A 17,470-nucleotide genomic window follows, 5' to 3' on the forward strand; every position below is an offset into this window, starting at 1 on the left:
CAATATATCCCTATGAGTGATGCTCATATTATGAGTTAAGAGCATCAAGAGGGGGGAATGAAGGAGGAAACAGACGGAATGGCTCCATCTTGAAAGCAGGACTCTATCTTGAGCCGGACTGTGGACTTTGAGCTATATGCCCAGTATCTATGGAAACGACATACCAACTGGAAAAGCCAGCCCCCTGAATGGAAGAGCCCCAGGGCTCGTACCTAGACTCTCTGTTGCCTAAAAGAATACCCTGATTATCTGTGTAACCGAATAGAATCATACATTCTATTATGCTTATTGGGGTATGACCACAGGCCTATTGATAATTGTCCACTGTTAACTGCTTAGGCTTAAGGCATATGAATCACAGGCCAACTTTGATTGTATCTTTCTTTTCCTTTGCTCAGACTAGTTTCAGGGAATTTGGGGAGGTGGGTTTGGGCACGTACACTTAGGGTATATAAGGTTTTCAGAAAGACTGGTCGGGGTCCTTGGCTAAGAGGAGACTCTGCCTTGGGCCCGCTGGTGTAATAAACTGCACTCCACTATCTGCATTGTCCTTCTGAGTGAGTTTGTTTCCCAGAACACATGGTTACAACAAAAGTGCCAGAACAAAACTCTTGAGTCAATTGCAAATGTTTTCTCTTAACCCCACTGAGCCAGGGCAATGACTCTGGCTTGAATTAGAGACAGAAACAAAAGGATTAGCAGATTAAAAACAAGGGGCAACCTAGGGTAATAGTTAAAAGATGAGTCAATGTTTTAAACTTAATCCAGCTAATGCCTAATGAGAGGCTCTGGATCAGTTGGCCATTTCTTCTGCAGGGAATTACTACTGAGACATTGAAAAGTGGTTGAGAGTCTTTAAATTTTAACTTCTGATGTGTCTATCACGGAAGAGGTAGAAGTGTCCTTCAGCATTCCAGAACAGCAGGTGATCAGGGAAGGGAAGAGAAGGACCTTGTCCAAACCGGCAGTCTCTGGGGAGAAGCCTGCCTCTCTAACACCTCCGATGGAGAAATCAGACGTTCACCTGTGCTGACTAGGGTACCAGGACTCCCTGAATTTGGATTATATCAACCCCTTAATTTGAACATCAAATATCACAAGGAAAGAATTAAGCACTCATCTGCCTTTCCAGAATGAACCATGTCAGTATAACCCCAAACCCCATTTGATGAAGGACTTTCACTTCACTCACTCCACATGTGAAGCCAGCTAATACTGTATTAACTGAAAGAATGCTAGAAACCAAACAGCAAAGGCAACAAGCCAACAAGCAAGACAAAATAGAACACCATTTTGCAACCCTTAATTTAGTAATTGATTTAGGCAGAGTATCAATAGTTGCCAAAGACATTAAGTGAAAGGTTGGTGGGCATGAGGACAGCTGTGTAAAGTCAAAGTATCACCCCATTGCTCCCTGCTCACAAGAGGAAAAATGTAACCCAACAGACATGATCTAAGCTGTCATCACCTTAACACGAGCAGCTAACAGGGTAAGCAGACATCATTTGCCTCCTGATGTTATACAGTGTGACATGCACAGCCTCATTCATGAAATATTCTTGTTAAATGTTTAACCTGCTCATCAATGAAAATACAAACCCAATTAAAAATGAGCAAGGGATATGAACAGTTGTTTCTCCAAAGCAGATATACAAACAGCCAATAAGGACATGAAAATATGCTCAACATCATTAGCATCAGGGACATGCAAATCAAAAGCACAATGAGATACCACATTACACCCACTAGGATGGCTAAAATCATAAAGTTAGATAACAATGAGTGTTGAGGGTGATGTGGAGAAACTGGAACCCTCATACGTTGCTGATGGGAATGTTAAATGGTACAGCTTCTTTGAAAACTGGTTTGACAGTTCCTCAAAATATTAAACATAGAGTTACCATTAGTTCAGTTCAGTTCAGTTCAGTTCAGTTCAGTCGCTCAGTCATGTCTGACTCTTTGCAACCCCATGAATCGCAGCATGCCAGGCCTCCCTGTCCATCATCAACTCCCGGAGTTCACTCAGACTCACGTCCATCGAGTCAGTGATGCCATCCAGCCATCTCATCCTCGGTCGTCCCCTTCTCCTCCTGCCCACAATCCCTCCCAGCATCAGAGTCTTTTCCAATGAGTCAACTCTTCGCATGAGGTGGCCAGAGTACTGGAGTTTCAGCTTTAGCATCATTCTTTCCAAAGAACACCCAGGACTGATCTCCTTCAGAATGGACTGGTTGGATCTCCTTGCAGTCCAAGGGACTCTCAAGAGTCTTCTCCAACACCACAGTTCAAAAGCATCCATTCTTCGGCGCTCAGCCTTCTTCACAGTCCAACTCTCACATCCATACACAATTCCACTCCTAGGTATATCTAAGAGACCTGAAAGCAGATGTCCACACAAAACCTGGACACGACATTCACAGCAGCATTATTCCTAACAGCCAGAAAGGAGAAACAAGCTGAATATCCATAAGCTTATGGATGGACAAATTCAACAACAGAATATTATTTAGTCATAGAACCAGGAACTGACATGTACAACAAAGCGGACAAGCCTTGAAAATGTTATGCAGGGTGAAAGGAATCCGTCACAAAGGATCACATGTTGTATGATTCTATTTATGTGAAAAGTCCAGAGCAGATATGTCCATAGAGACGGGCAGTAGATAAGTGGTTTCCAGGGGCTGAGGGAGGTGGTGGGAGATGGGAATGATTGCTAAAGGTTACTGGGTTTGTTTGGGTGGGGGTGGCGTGGAGTAGGGTGAGGTGTGAGCAAAATACTCCAGAGTTAGACCATGCTGCTGCTGCTAAGTCACTTCAGTCGGGTCCAACTCTGTGCAACCCCATAGACGGCAGCCTACCAGACCATGATGATGGTTGCACAATTCCCTCGGATATACAAAATCATTGAGTTGTACACTGTAAAGGGGTGAATTTTATAGTACATAAATTATATCTCATAAAGCTGTTATTTAGAAAATCAAGGAAGTGGACAAAACCAGAAGGAATGTGTACACACACATGTTTGTACATTTGAGAATCTCTCTGCAAGGAGAGAAAAAATTCATGAATAGTAATTGTCTCTGGGGAGAGACCAATGGGGCTGAAGGCCAGGCTAGTAAGAAAACTTAGCAGTATTTTTGCAAGTTTTTTTTTTCACCCATTTGCACTGTCTTACTATTCCCCAAGTTAATTTTAAAGTAAAATTCTATGTTTTCTAACAAAAACAATGTTTAACCTGAATATTTCCAAATTACCAGTTTTCAGAAATTATAGAGATGCAATAACAGGCTAGACTACATTACAGAAAAAGTCAAATGCAGAAAATAGGACATTATATAGGACAATAAGCAGTGACTCTTAAATAACTTGATAAATCAAAAGTGGGGAGAGGATCGGTAAAATTAAAAGAGACTAAAAAGTCAAATGCAGCACCTGTCATTCTTTGGTCCCCAATCCGAATAATTCTAGCTTATAAAGACAGCTTTGGGGATATCAGAGATTTGATATGGACAAGGCTTAAACTGAAAATAGGAAATTATTGTTGATTTTGTTTTTGTTATTATTGATTTTGTTAGGGCTTCCCTGGTGACTCAGGCAGTAAAGAATCTGCCTGCAATGCAGGAGACCTGGGTTTGATCCCTGGGTCTGGAAGATCCCCTGGAGGAGAAAATGGCAACTCACTCCAGTATTCTTGCCTGGAGAATTCCATAGACAGAGAAGCCTGGAAGGCTACACTCTATGGGATCACAAGGAGTTGGACACGACTGAGTGACTAACACACAGACGATTTTGTTTAGTGAGATAAAAGTATGCTGGTTAGGGAAATGCTCTTATTGTTTTAGGAATGCATATAAAATATTTAGTGAGGAAATGTCATACTGACTTTAATTTACTTTGGATACATGAGTAAAGAATTAATTAAATAGGGAAAATGCTAACAATGGTTACATTTATGTAATGTGTCTATGGGTGTTCATGATACTCATTTCTCCCCTTTTTTGTATCTGTGTGAAAACACTTCTGAGTGAAAATTGAAGGGACTTCCCTAGCAGTCAAGTAGTTAAGATGGCACTTCCACTGCAGGGGCACAGGTCCAACCCCTGGTGGGGAAACTAAGACCCCACATGCCCCGTGCCACAGCCAGATAAAATAAAAAGGAAAAAATTTACCCGAGTTAATAAGCCTGCTCCTTAAGGACTAAGAACCAACTGTTTTCACAAGCAATGCAATGGTGAGTGTTGTGATGCGGTGTATGTTGTGATGCAGTGTGAATGGTGTGTCAGTAGTGAGTTCCGTGACAGCAGGAACCATATGAGGTGTCACTCATCATCTGATGTAGCCACACACACCTGGCCCCCAAATCTGTACACTACAGTGCTGATAAGAGACTGTGAAATGAATAAATCAGTGAAGGAAGGGAAGAAATCAGTGTCCAAGGTGGCACAGCACAAAGACCACGGAGCTAGGAATGTAAGATCCGAGCTCAAGGTCCACCTCAGCACTAGCTGAGTGTATTGTGACAAGGTATTTGACAAGCTGCAGGGGTCAGTTTTCCTCTCTATAATATGGGGCTGGTCCTATCACCTGCCCGAATGACCTCACAAGGCGGCGGCATGTCTCAGATGTGATAACACGCGAGCAAGCCTCCTTACACACACAACCCCTGTTCAGACACTGTCACACCCTCCCCTGTACGCTGGCAACAGGTCTCTAGCTGTGGACTTTACTCTTCCTCCTCCACACTTCCCCCCAAAATCATCTATCCGGAGGCAGCATAATTTTTTAAAAGCTTCTTATGATAAGTTACTTACAAGGGAAAAATTTCAAACACACAAGAATCACCAAAAGTATCCACACGCTCTAGTTCTCATTTTATCTGTTCTTTCCACATATGTGCATTATTTTTTTTCTCTTTTGAAGTATTTTAAATGAAATCCAAGGCATCAGATTATTTCACCCATCAATAACTCCATATGTAGCTCTTCTAGAAAAGCAGTTTGTCTCAAAAATGTCTTTTCTGGCCACTTTGTCTCCATCAGGATTCAACAAAGTCCTCACTTTGCATTTGACTAACTTGTTTCTAAAACCCTTTTAATCTAGGCAGTTGTCCCTCCTTTTTCTCTAACACCATTTTTTTTGTTGAGGAAATGAAAATCTTTTAAAAATAAATCATGTCAGGAGGGGATGGGGATAAATTAGGATCGTGGGATTGAAATTACACACTGCTATATTTAAAACAGATAACCAACAAGGATATTGTTGTTGATAACCAACAAGGATACTATATAACACAGGGAAGTCTATTCAATATTCTATAATAACCTAAATGGGAAAATGATTTGAAAAATAAATATATGCAGTAATTATATATAATTGAATCACTTTGCTGTATACCTGGAACTAACGCAACATTGTAAATCAACTATACTCCAATACTGGAGAAGGAAATGGCAACCCACTCCAGTACTCTTGCCGGAGAATTCCACGGACTGAGGAACCTGGCAGGCTACAGTCCACAGGGTCGCAAAGATTGAACATAACTAAGCAGTTAACACACACACATACTCCAATATAAAATAAAAATTTTTAAAAATCAAGTCACTCATGGACTCAGAATCTCTAATGGCATCCCACTGCTTTATAGAAAAAAGAAATACCTAGGAGTCATTCCTTCCTTCATTCATTCAACAAACCATAACAAAGCACCTACTGTCCCCCAGACACTACTCCCGGTACCAGGCAGAGAGCGGTGAATAAGTCAGGTCAGACTGCCCCACCCTCAAAGGGCTCAGAGTCTAGTGAAAAAAGACGAGTAACAAACAAGTGAACAAATAAACAAACTAGTTTTAGGTGGCTGTACATGCTGGGATGAAATTGACAATGCAACAAAACATCACACGTGGGGGTCTGCGTGTGAGCACCTGCGTGACAGGCAGGTGCAGACACATGGACATCAGAGGAGAGAGAAGAGCCTGCACCAGGGTGGGACAAGCTGGCTGCACTCAAGGAAGAAAAAGTGGCTGCTGAGGCAGCAGTCTGGCATGAGAGAAGAGCAGGGCAATAGGATGAGGGCAGATAGCCAGCACGCTGCACCATGCAAGTTGCAGACACGTGGTGAGAAGCTGGATGTCAAGTGCAAAGGGAAATGCTTGGAGGGCTTTGAGCTGGCGTGTCCAAGTCTGGCTTAGCTCCTCCAGTTCTTGCCCCACCACTCTCACTCACATCATTGGCTCTCATCCCATCCCAAAGACATGCCAAGCTTTTCCTCTCTACCTGCTCCTGGTCTTACACTCAGTAGTGAGCCACCATCCTGACCTTTCCCTTTTTCACATGGCTAACCCCCTTTTTCCAGGCTTCAGTTTCAGGTTGAGAAGATCCTCCTGACCCTCCACCTACCTCAGTTTCACCACAATACATGAACTTCTTCTTCATAGCACTTATCACAGCGGCAACTGGTCAATGATCTGTATCATTACTGATACTTCTTCCTCACTAGACTATGAAGAGCAAAAACAACACTGGTCTGGGTTCAGTCTCTAGCTCCAAAGCTTAGCACTGGTCCTGGCATGTTAGGCAACAAATTAAATATTTGTTGAATGACTAGACAATGTATTTCAACACTGCACTACATTTTATAAGAAACAGCCAGTGTCCTGAAATAGAGCTTCCCGGGTGGTGCAGTGGTAAAGAACCCACCTGCCAATGCAGGAGACTCAAGAGACACGGGTTTGATCTCTGGGTCAAGAAGATCCCCTGGAGTAGGAAATGGTAACCCACTCCAGTATTCTTGCCTGGAAAATTTCATGGACGGAGGAGCCTGGCGGGCTACAGTCCACGGGGTCTCAAAGAGTCAGATGCAACTGAGCGAGTAAAGGTACCTATTCAACATCTGGTCACTTGATCAGAGAACATCAAAGATCCATGATAAAATGAACCTTAGAGATAATCCTGTCAAACCTCTTCATTTAATAACAAAAAGAGGTCTGGAATAGTAACCGGGTGATATATGAAATGACTGGACCTCAGTCATAAATCAGTTAATCAACATGATTCCTCAATTTCCTTTTCACTTCTGATGGAAATTAATACTCTCTTAAGTATTCTGTGACCCATCCAGGACCACTGTTAGACCACAGGAGGCCTTTAGGCAAAATAGAAGCAGGCACTTTTTTCTCTGAATGGAAAGGCCCATGCTGAGGTTCAGGACTTGGTGAGTGGCCTGTGGGCTGGATTTTAGCCAGTCTGTCCTCTCAGCCAGAGCCCTGTGCTGCAAGCCACTTGCATAACCATGGGTGGTGGTCTTGGACTTAACCATAAACTTCCTTTGTGCCAGTAAGTGCAGCAGGTCCATGAGTGATGGCAAGAGGCATACAAAACCTCAGGGAGCCAGGATGGCCTGCAAGCCACTCACAACTAGGATAGAGCTGCATGCAAACTCCCATCAAACCCAGACTCTAGCCTCCCCCAAAAAGTCATGGGAACATGTTGAATATAGAGAAACATCTAATCAGCTTGTAGTCTGCTAAAAAAGAACTTAATTGGAGTGCCAAGATATACGAGAAATTATAAAAGGTTGGAAAGGCCAAGATTAAAAAACCAATTCAGAAGAGCAATCCAAAAGTTACAAGAACACATGCTGAAAATGCAATCCACCAGAAGAGCCAAACAATTAATTTCTTTTTTGTTGTTTTTAATTTATTTATTTTTAATCGAAGGATAATTGCTTTACAGTACTGTGTTGGTTTCTGCCATACATCAACATGAATCAGCCGTAGCTATACGAGCAAGCAATTAATTTCTTGAGCATGAACACTGGGCTTCCTGCTGTGGCAGCAGGAAGTTCAAACTACCAGCAAAATGACAAAGTTCACAGCTGCTGGTTGGGTCTGCAGATGCTACACTAAAAATATGAACCTTGAAAAGATTTTGCCCTGATAGGTACATGGGGGAGCCTGGTGGGCTGCCATCTATGGGGTCACACAGAGTCGGACACGACTGAAGTGACTTAGCCTAGGTACATGAGGACACCAACTGGAAATGCTGACGGTTCAAACACAACAAAAGGAAGACGCGACGAGTAGTCCCACACCCTAACACCACCACAAAACCAAGTGGGTATGTTCTCTCGCCTGGAAACTCCCATGGACGGAGGAGCCTGGTAGGCTGCAGTCCACGGGATTGCACAGGGTAGGACATGACTGAGCGACTTAGCAGCAGCAGCATGTTGCTTCAGGAAATGGCAGATGACGCTATATCGATGACACTATTGATAAACAGATAACTAATGAGAACCTACTGTATGGCACAGGGAACTCTACTCCGTGCTCTGTGGTGACCTAAACGCGAGGGAATCCAAAAAAAGAGATATATGTATACATACAGCTAATTCACTTTGCTGTACAGTAGAAACTAAAGCCACGCTGTAAAAGAACTAGACCCGAATAAAAATTTTTTTTAATAAATAATAGAAAAAAAGGAAATGGCAGATGAAGCTGGTCTTGATCTCAAATGCAACTGCCACGGAGTCAGTAGGTTCTGTGGGCACAAGTGTTGCCTCAATGAAACACCATGAACTATATGAGACTTGCTTGCCTGAATGATCAAGAGTAATTTACAGAACTGGTGCTTCTGTTTACTTTACTTGCTTCTAAAATATTTTGTGCGTATATACAGAAAAGTTTCATTCCAATTACACTAAGAACATTATATATGCCAGAATGTCTAAACACGATTTGTCTGTGATGCTTTATTTTGCTTTGCTATACTTCCTAGTGCATTAAGAAATTGCAGGGAGTTTCCATTTTGACATATTTTATGGTTCTGTATATTACATGTACAAGGGACATCTTTTTGTTGATGTCTTTGAAAGAGTAGCATTAGTTTGTTGTGCGTGAAACATGTTTCTCAAAAGTTACATCAAAAAATTGAACACCACAGACTTCCTTGGTGGTCCAGTGGCTAAGACTCCTCACTCCCAATGTAGGGGGCCCAAGTTTGACCCTTGGTCAGGGAACTAGATCCCACATGCTGCAACTAAGCATCTGCATGCCACAACTAAAGATCCTGCATGCAGAAACTCAGATGTGGCTCAGTCAAATGAATAAATAAAAATAAATATTTAAAAATCTAATACCAAGAGTGAAGTATAGAAGAAAGGTTTGGATTTTATTTTTAAAAAAGATGCGATCTCTGCTCTCAGTGGAGAAAAAAGCCCAGTTTTAGAGCACATTGCCTCAGGATAGTGCTTTAAACACAACCCAGAGACGCTGCCACGGAGCAGGCAGATGAAGCCACAGAGTTTGGTTATAATCCCCAAAGAAAGGAAAACTGAACAAAGGAAATGCACCATACTCTGCAACTTTAGGGGCTTTGTCATTTGTTTGTGGACAGACAGAATAGAGGATGAGATCAGCGATGATCACAATACAATGCTCCAAGGACTTAGCTCAAACCTACTAGGGGTCAGGGACTGAACCCAGCTGAGTGGAGCTTGTCTGGAGACTCTGAGCTCCTCAAGTGTTGAGTGTTGTTCCTTCATCACGATTCACAGTGCAGGGCACTGGGACCACCTGTTCCTCTGTGGCTCCCTCCTGACACTGGGACTTCCTTGAGGAGGGCACGGATCTGGTCATATTCAGAAGCTGCATTTCACATGGTTTAGAGCCCCAGCGCCTAGCACAGTCCCATACAACACACAAGAATCCCTTGGTAATCCCCTGGTGGGAATGAAGCAAGTTTTGAAGAAAATGAGCAGCCTACATTGGCATAGAAGGTAGGGTAAAAGTTGGAAGAATGTGAGAAGACCTTAAAAGGAGAGTTAAATTTACCCTACCTAAGGAAAGATTCCTATGTGTAAGTGGTATAATGAAAATCAATTTGTGGAAGACGCAGTGTGTGTGTGAGACAGACACAGACAGACAGTCGTACACAAGGAAGATGAGGAGATGAGTCAGGAGAGTCAGGATACAATCTTTTTTCTTCCAAGGATATCCTTTTATTGTTTTTCCATCACAGGAAGAATTTTATTTCCCACACCAACTGAACATATTAAATAATAACTAATTCATTTCACCATGTGTATGAATCAAGACATAAAGAATATCATATGCAATTGAATCACATTCCAGAATTTCTTCTATTGGCCTACAGGCAATTAGAGCTTTCAGTCAGCATGAGATAACCAGCCTTAGTAAATCGAGGTAATAAGATTCCAAACAAAAGCAGCAAATGTCTTGACTGTTCTGTACAACTGCATCGAGTTTTTGAAGAACTCTTGCCTGGGGGAGTTCACAGCATTGGCCAAGGCAGCAGAGCTCATGGAATATGCTCGTTGGCTCAGCGAGCTGGCTAAGCAGATTTACAGACTGGCCCACTCCCCACTCATTATTCAGGATAGGGTCCAAAGAATGACTGGCTTCATCACCAGGACTGCCACTTCAAAAATATGAGGTTTTTCCACACGGAGAAATAGATCTTATCATGCAACGGCCCACAAGAGCAAGCTGGGCAACCAAGATGGCCACTCGCCCCACCATGGCTCAGTCATGAGACTTGCTTTAGTCTGTGAGATGTTAGGAAACGTGACCAAAAGAGAAGACTTGAAAAAGCACTATGCATTTCCGCTTACTCTCTTACATTTTTGACATCCCCATGAAAAAAGAACATGCTGGCCCTCTGAAACATCACCATCTAATAGAATAAAGTAGTAATGTATACATTCAACAGCAGCAATGTCAGCTATTGTGATTCAAAAGCTGAAATTTTAATATTATTTCATTCTAATTAATTTAATTTAAAATAGCTATACATAGCTAAATGGCTACCATGTTAGGCAAAACAGCTATGATAAATGATAGACACTTCCCACCTCCCTGCCTAGAGTAGAACCAGATCATCCCAGTTGCTCCTGCTGAAGCCACCCTATATGAACCCACCATCTACTAATTCCAGACACATGAGCAACAGATGCTTATTGTTACATGCCACTGAGGTTTTGTGGTTGTTTGTTACACAGCAAGAGCTGGCTGATACATTTATTTTCTGACCCTCACCTGCCTATCCCAGGAAGAATCCTCCTATTCCAACAAAAACACTCTGCTCCAGTGGGGTCATATTCCTCACTTTCCCAGCACCTGCCAAGCTTGTTCCACCATCATGCACTTGCCCCAGCAGTATCTTCTATTTCTGGCCTCTCCATTTCTGCCTCCATCTAATGAAATTGTACCTGTCTTTCAAATCTTAAATGTAAAAGCATTTCCCCTAAAGTCAGGAACAAGACAAGGGTGCCCACTTTCACCACTACCATTCAACATAGTTTTAGAAGTTTTGGCCACAGCAATCAGAGCAGAAAGAGAAATAAAAGGAATCCAAATTGGAAAAGAAGAAGTAAAACTCTCACTGTTTGCAGATGACATGATCCTCTACATAGAAAACTCTAAAGACTCCACCAGAAAATTACTAGAGCTAATCAATGAATATAGTAAAGTGGCAGGATATAAAATCAACACACAGAAATCCCTTGCATTCCTATACACTAATAATGAGAAAATAGAAAAAGAAATTAAGGAAACAATTCCATTCACCATTGCAACAGAAAGAATAAAATACTTAGGAATATATCTACCTAAAGAAACTAAAGACCTATATATAGAAAACTATAAAACACTGGTGAAAGAAATCAAAGAGGACACTAATAGATAGAGAAATATACCATGTTCATGGATTGGAAGAATCAATATAGTGAAAATGAGAATACTACCCAAAGCAATCTATACATTCAATGCAAGCCCTATCAAGCTACCAATGGTATTTCACAGAGCTAGAACAAATAATTTCACAATTTGTATGGAAATACAAAAAACCTCGAATAGCCAAAGCAATCTTAAGAAAGAAGAATGGAACTGGAGGAATCAACCTGCCTGACTTCAGGCTCTACTACAAAGCCACAGTCATCAAGACAGTATGGTACTGGCACAAAGACAGAAATATAGATCAATGGAACAAAATAGAAAGCCCAGAGATAAATCCACGCACCTATGGATACCTTATCTTCGACAAAGGAGGCAAGAATATACAATGGATTAAAGACAATCTCTTTAACAAGTGGTGCTGGGAAAACTGGTCAGCCACTTGCAAAAGAATGAAACTAGAACATTTTCTAACACCATACACAAAAATAAACTCAAAATGGATTAAAGATCTAAATGTAAGACCAGAAACTATAAAACTTCTAGAGGAGAACATAGGCAAAACACTCTCCGACATAAACCACAGCAGGATCCTCTATGACCCACCTCCCAGATTACTGGAAATAAAAGCAAAAATAAACAAATGGGACCTAATTAAAATTAAAAGCTTCTGCACAACAAAGGAAACTATAAGCAAGGTGAAAAGATAGCCTTCATAATGGGAGAAAATAATAGCAAATGAAGCAACTGACAAGCAACTAATCTCAAAAATATACAAGCAACTCCTGCAGCTCAATTCCAGAAAAATAAGCAACCCAATCAAAAATTGGGCCAAAGAACGAAATAGACATTTCTCCAAAGAAGACATACAGATGGCTAACAAACACATGAAAAGATGCTCAACATCACTCATTATCAGAGAAATGCAAATCAAAACCACAATGAGGTACCATTTCACACCAGTCAGAATGGCTACAAGCAATAAATGCTGGAGAGGGTGTGGAGAAAAGGGAACCCTCTTACACTGTTGGTGGGAATGCAAACTAGTACAGCCACTATGGAGAACAGTGTGGAGATTCCTTAAAAAGCTGGAAATAGAACTGCCTTGTGACCCAGCAATCCCACTGCAGGGCATACACACTGAGGAAACCAGAATTGAAAGAGACACATGTACCCCAATGTTCATCACAGCACTGTTTGTAATACCAGGACGTGGAAGCAACCTAGATGTCCATCAGCAGATGAATGGATAAGAAACCTGTGGTACATATACACAATGGAGTATTACTCAGCCATTACAAAGAATACATCTGAATCAGTTCTAATGAGGTGGATGAAACTGGAGCCGATTATACTGAGTGAAGTAAGCCAGAAAGAAAAACACCAATACAGTATACTAACACATATATATATGGAATTTAGAAAGATGGTAATGATAACCCTGTATGCGAGACAGCAAAAGAGACACAGATGTATAGAACCATCTTTTGGACTCTGGGAGAGGGAGAGGGTGGGATGATTTGGGAGAATGGCGTTGAAACATGTATACTATCACGTAAGAAACGAATCGCCAGTCTATGTTCGATGCAGGATACAGGATGCTTGGGGCTGGTGCACAGGGATGATCCAGAGAGATGATATGGGGTGGGAGGCAGGAGGGGGGTTCATGTTTGGGAACTCATGTACACCTGTGGCGGATTCATGTCAATGTATGGAAAAACCAATACAGTATTGTAAAGTAAAATAAAGTAAAAAAAAAAAAAAGAAAGAAACGAATCGCCAGTCCAGGTTTGATGCAGGATACAGGATGCTTGGGGCTGGTGCACTGGGATGACCCAGAGGGATGGTACAGGGAGGGAGGAGGGAGGGGGGTTCAGGATGGGGAACATGTGTACACCCGCGGTGGATTCATGTTGATGTATGGCAAAACCAATACAATCTTGTAAAGTAATTAGCCTCCAATTAAAATAAATAAATTTAAATTTTAAAAAATCTTAAGTGTAATCTCCTCTGTAAAATCTTCCCTCACTACTCTAATTCATAGCAATCCCTTTGGTCCATGGCATGTTTTAGGGTTGATGTTGAATGCATTATGAGTCAGACATAGACTTGGGCTGATATCCTAGCTTGGGCATTTTTAATTGATGCTATGGCCTTGAGTATTTCTTCATCTGAAAAAAGAGGGGCAAGTTGCTGTGAGGATTAAATAATGTAAGACTAGCTAGACCCTGACACATGTAGATATACTCACCCAGCAACTGTTTTCCATTTCAATGGCCTTCTTTTCTTTTTCCTAATCTAGTGCCCAGAACAGTACAGACCATCTAGTTCATACTCACACTCCCTGTCAATTCGCTTTTTCATTCAGAGCCCTGTAAGGGTTTCCACCAGCTAAAGAGGATCTACACAACAGATAGTGGTGGACGCTGACATGGCACCAGATCCCCCTTCAGCTCCCGGGAATGCAGCCCACAGCCCTCCTCTTTGACACTGCCTGTTGTTTCCATGGAAAAAACTGCCTCACCCAAGGGTCATAACTCTGTCCAGGTCAGCCCTAATCTAATCATTGATCACCTTCTCAGGAGACTTGAGAGAGCTTTGAAAGTCTTATCCCACCTCAAGAGCTCCCAGAGGGGTGGCAGGCATCTTGCTGACCTTCATTGCAGCTCAGCTACTTCACTGCCCTCCCTTCCACAGGGGTGGATCTGAGGAGCTCCCCCTAATGAAATAACCTGCCTGCTAATCTCTATCTCAGGGCTTCCCTGGTGGCTCAGACAGTAAAGAATCTGCATGCAATTTGGGAGACCTGGGTTTGATCCCGGGGTCGGGAAGATCCCCTGGAGAAGGGACTGGCAACCCACTCCAATATTCTTCCTGGAGAGTCCCACGGACAGAGGAGCCTGGCCAGCTACAGTCCATGGGGTTGCAAAGAGTCCAACATGACTAAGTGACTAACGCTTTCACTTAAAATCTCTATCTCAGAGTCCTTCCTGGGAACTGAACCTGCAGCACAGAAGTTAAGATGTGAAGAGAGCTCTGGGAGTCTTTCTCCTTGATATGTAGATTAAAACCCCAAATAGGCTCAGGGGACTTCCCTGGTGGTCCAGGGGCTAATACTCCATGCTCCCAATGCAGAGAGCTAGGGTTCAATCCCTGGTCAGAGAATAGATCCCATATGCCACAACTAAGGGTTCCAAAGCCGCAACTTAAAAAGAAAAAAAAAAAGATACTCAGGCTGCAACTAAAGACTCTGCACGCCACAATCAAGACCCGGTGCAGCCAAATATATAAACATTTTTATAAACAAAGAGGCTCAGAAGGTGTGGATTGACAGGAGTCACTTTTCAACAATAGATTTTCTAGGTCTGTAGAATGTAATGTGTTTAGTCTGATGCCACAAGTAAAGGAGAGGAGAAGAGCCCGAATTTAACATGGAGGTTCTGAACTTAGGATCCAATGACTACCTGCCCCCCATAGAATTCATGGGTCTGTTAACTTAGAAAAATAAACTTAATTTTCAGTAGCTCATAACCCAAATTTAGCATTTCCTTCCATTGTTAAGTGTAGGCAACAACTCTATTAACGCTTAATGACTATGCCACTAACAGAAGTCACACATATGCTCCTATCACTATACAGTCATTATAGTAGGTGTAGGACTCCATGGACGTGAGTCTGAGTGAACTCCGGGAGTTGGTGATGGACTGGGAGAGTCCGACACGACTAAGCGACTGAACTGAGGTGTAGGTGTATAGTAGGTGTCTCTGAATACTGTTTACAGTCCCATGACCTTGAAAGTTCAGTCATTAGCTGACCATACACTGCAGCCACTGCTTCACCTTGTTATTTAATATAATTCTTTTTTTTTAGTGACATATCTTACTTCAAACAATTTTTTTTAAATATTTTAACTCTTATTTCAACAGAATTTATTTCCTTGGCAATCCTGTGGATTTTTATCTTGCACATTTAAAAACCTAAGAGGGAGTTTTCTAGGCTACAGCACACTGCCTAAGGAGGTCAGGGCGGTGGGGATAGCAAGGGGACACTCTCTATGGGTGGAGAATTCAAGGACTCATTCTTTTTCTGCAAAGCCGACAAGCTCCACGTGGGTGTTGTCCTGGGCGCAGTTTGCCGAGATCAGACCAGCAGAGCCATGTCAGGGGCAGGACAGGCTCCAGCCGCTGTTGGAGTTGTTCCCCCGCCCCTCTTCTGGAATGCACACAGCTTTATATGAAATCCACATGGTGCGCGGCAGCGACAGGAGGCGGCACGAAAGTACTTTCCCAAGTTGACAGCGTCCCCGCGCCCAGCCAGTCCGGAGAAGGGTCCAGAGAGCGAAAGGTCCCTCCCTGTCCCTCTCCCCATCTGGCTCCCCACCCCCCACGGTGACAATGGTTGGCTACAGGAAATTGGATCACCGGGGCGCTCTGCTTTCCCAGCCCTGAACTCTGGACACAGAGCAGAATCATTGCCAAGACGTATCCGGAGTCCGCACACACAAATGCAGGGGCTGTCGACTGCATTCCCCGGGCCGAGAGCTGGGCTTGGCGGTCTTTATCTGCCCCGGCACCTACAGGAGTCCCGGGGCCCGCGAGCCAGCTGCTACCCAGCTCTGGCCTTCGTCCGGCGCCTGGTCCCAAGCGGACCGGGTCCTGTCCCCCAAAAGCAGGGGACAATGGCGCGACGCGGACAGACTTCCCGGCCCACTGCCGCGGGAGAGGAAACTCCGCCCGGGTCCCGGGGTCCCGGGGTCCCGGGGTCCCGGGTCACAGAGTCCTGGAGCCTGGCAGTGCGCTCGCGAGGCGGCGCAGACGGGGCGAGCTCCCCAGAACCCAGTGACCCTCCTCGAGCGATCGTGACCAGGCGGCGCGGAGGCGTCGGCTGGCCGGGCGGAGGCGGGAGCCCCCTGGGGCTTGGAGACGGAGCGCCGCACCCCGGCCCCGGCGACCACCGGGTGCGCGTGCCCGCCCACGACGCCCCGGTCCGTCCGGCTCCGCGGGCGGCCCCGGCCCGCCCGGGCCTTCCTCCAGACGCCGCCTCAGCCCCTCGCGGCCTCTCGCCCACGCGCCCCCACCTCCCGCCCGGGGTCGCACTCACGTAGACCGAGTCGATGTCGGATCTGTCGAAGAAGTGGAGCGCAGTGCTCAGCTCCAGGGCTGGAGAGACCAGGTCGTCCCCGGCCTCCAGCTCCAGGTCCCCATGTTCGGGGCCGAAAGGAAAGAGCTCCTGGCGGCTCAAGCAGCCCCCAGGCCCCGCTAACAGCAGCTGCAGCAGCAGCGCCCGCGTCCACGCAGCTCCGCTCCGGCGGACCGTGGCCAACATGTTCCCGAGCGCCGTCCCGCACACCGAGGAGCTCTGCGGCCGGAGGGTGAGGAAGGCGGAGGTGTAACCGGACGCCCCTCGGCAGCCCCTCGGCGCGTCCCGCCTCGCGAGGTTCCCACACCGGGAAATAGGGGAGGGGAGCCGAGGGGAGCCGAGGGGAGATGGAGAGGGCCCCGCCCCGCCCCGCCCCGGCCGCGGAGGCTGCCCAATGGCCGTGAGGGGGAGGGCGAGGGGCGACACCGAATCCCCCAGCAGTTCGGGTCCGGTCGCCCTCGTTCCCCGCCGAGTAATGGGCGCTAGAGGCCGCGATTCCCAAAACCAACCCAGTTCCCACCGAACGGCCCCTCCGGGAGCTAGGAACAGAGTGCCGGGCTCTGCACCACTGTCCTTGGCCCAAGGCTAAGTCGTTTGGATCCGGCGACGTGGAACTGCCCCGCATTCGGACACAGTCCACCCCA

At 44.7% G+C, this 17,470-nt stretch overlaps 1 protein-coding gene across 1 annotated transcript in view; it reads right to left on the minus strand.

Annotated features, from left to right (window-relative positions):
• The window catches only part of NID1 (nidogen 1), a 99,376-nt gene extending 82,235 nt beyond the window's left edge, over positions 1-17,141 (minus strand). Inside the window, exon 1 of the mRNA XM_012105605.4 lies at positions 16,788-17,141. Within this exon, the coding sequence (XP_011960995.3) occupies positions 16,788-17,012 (225 nt within the window). The 5' untranslated portion in view covers positions 17,013-17,141. The remainder of the gene's footprint in view (positions 1-16,787) is intronic.
• Positions 17,142-17,470: the final 329 nt, after the last annotated feature.

Source organism: Ovis aries, chromosome 25, assembly GCF_016772045.2.
Source record: "Ovis aries strain OAR_USU_Benz2616 breed Rambouillet chromosome 25, ARS-UI_Ramb_v3.0, whole genome shotgun sequence".
NCBI lineage: Eukaryota > Metazoa > Chordata > Mammalia > Artiodactyla > Bovidae > Ovis > Ovis aries.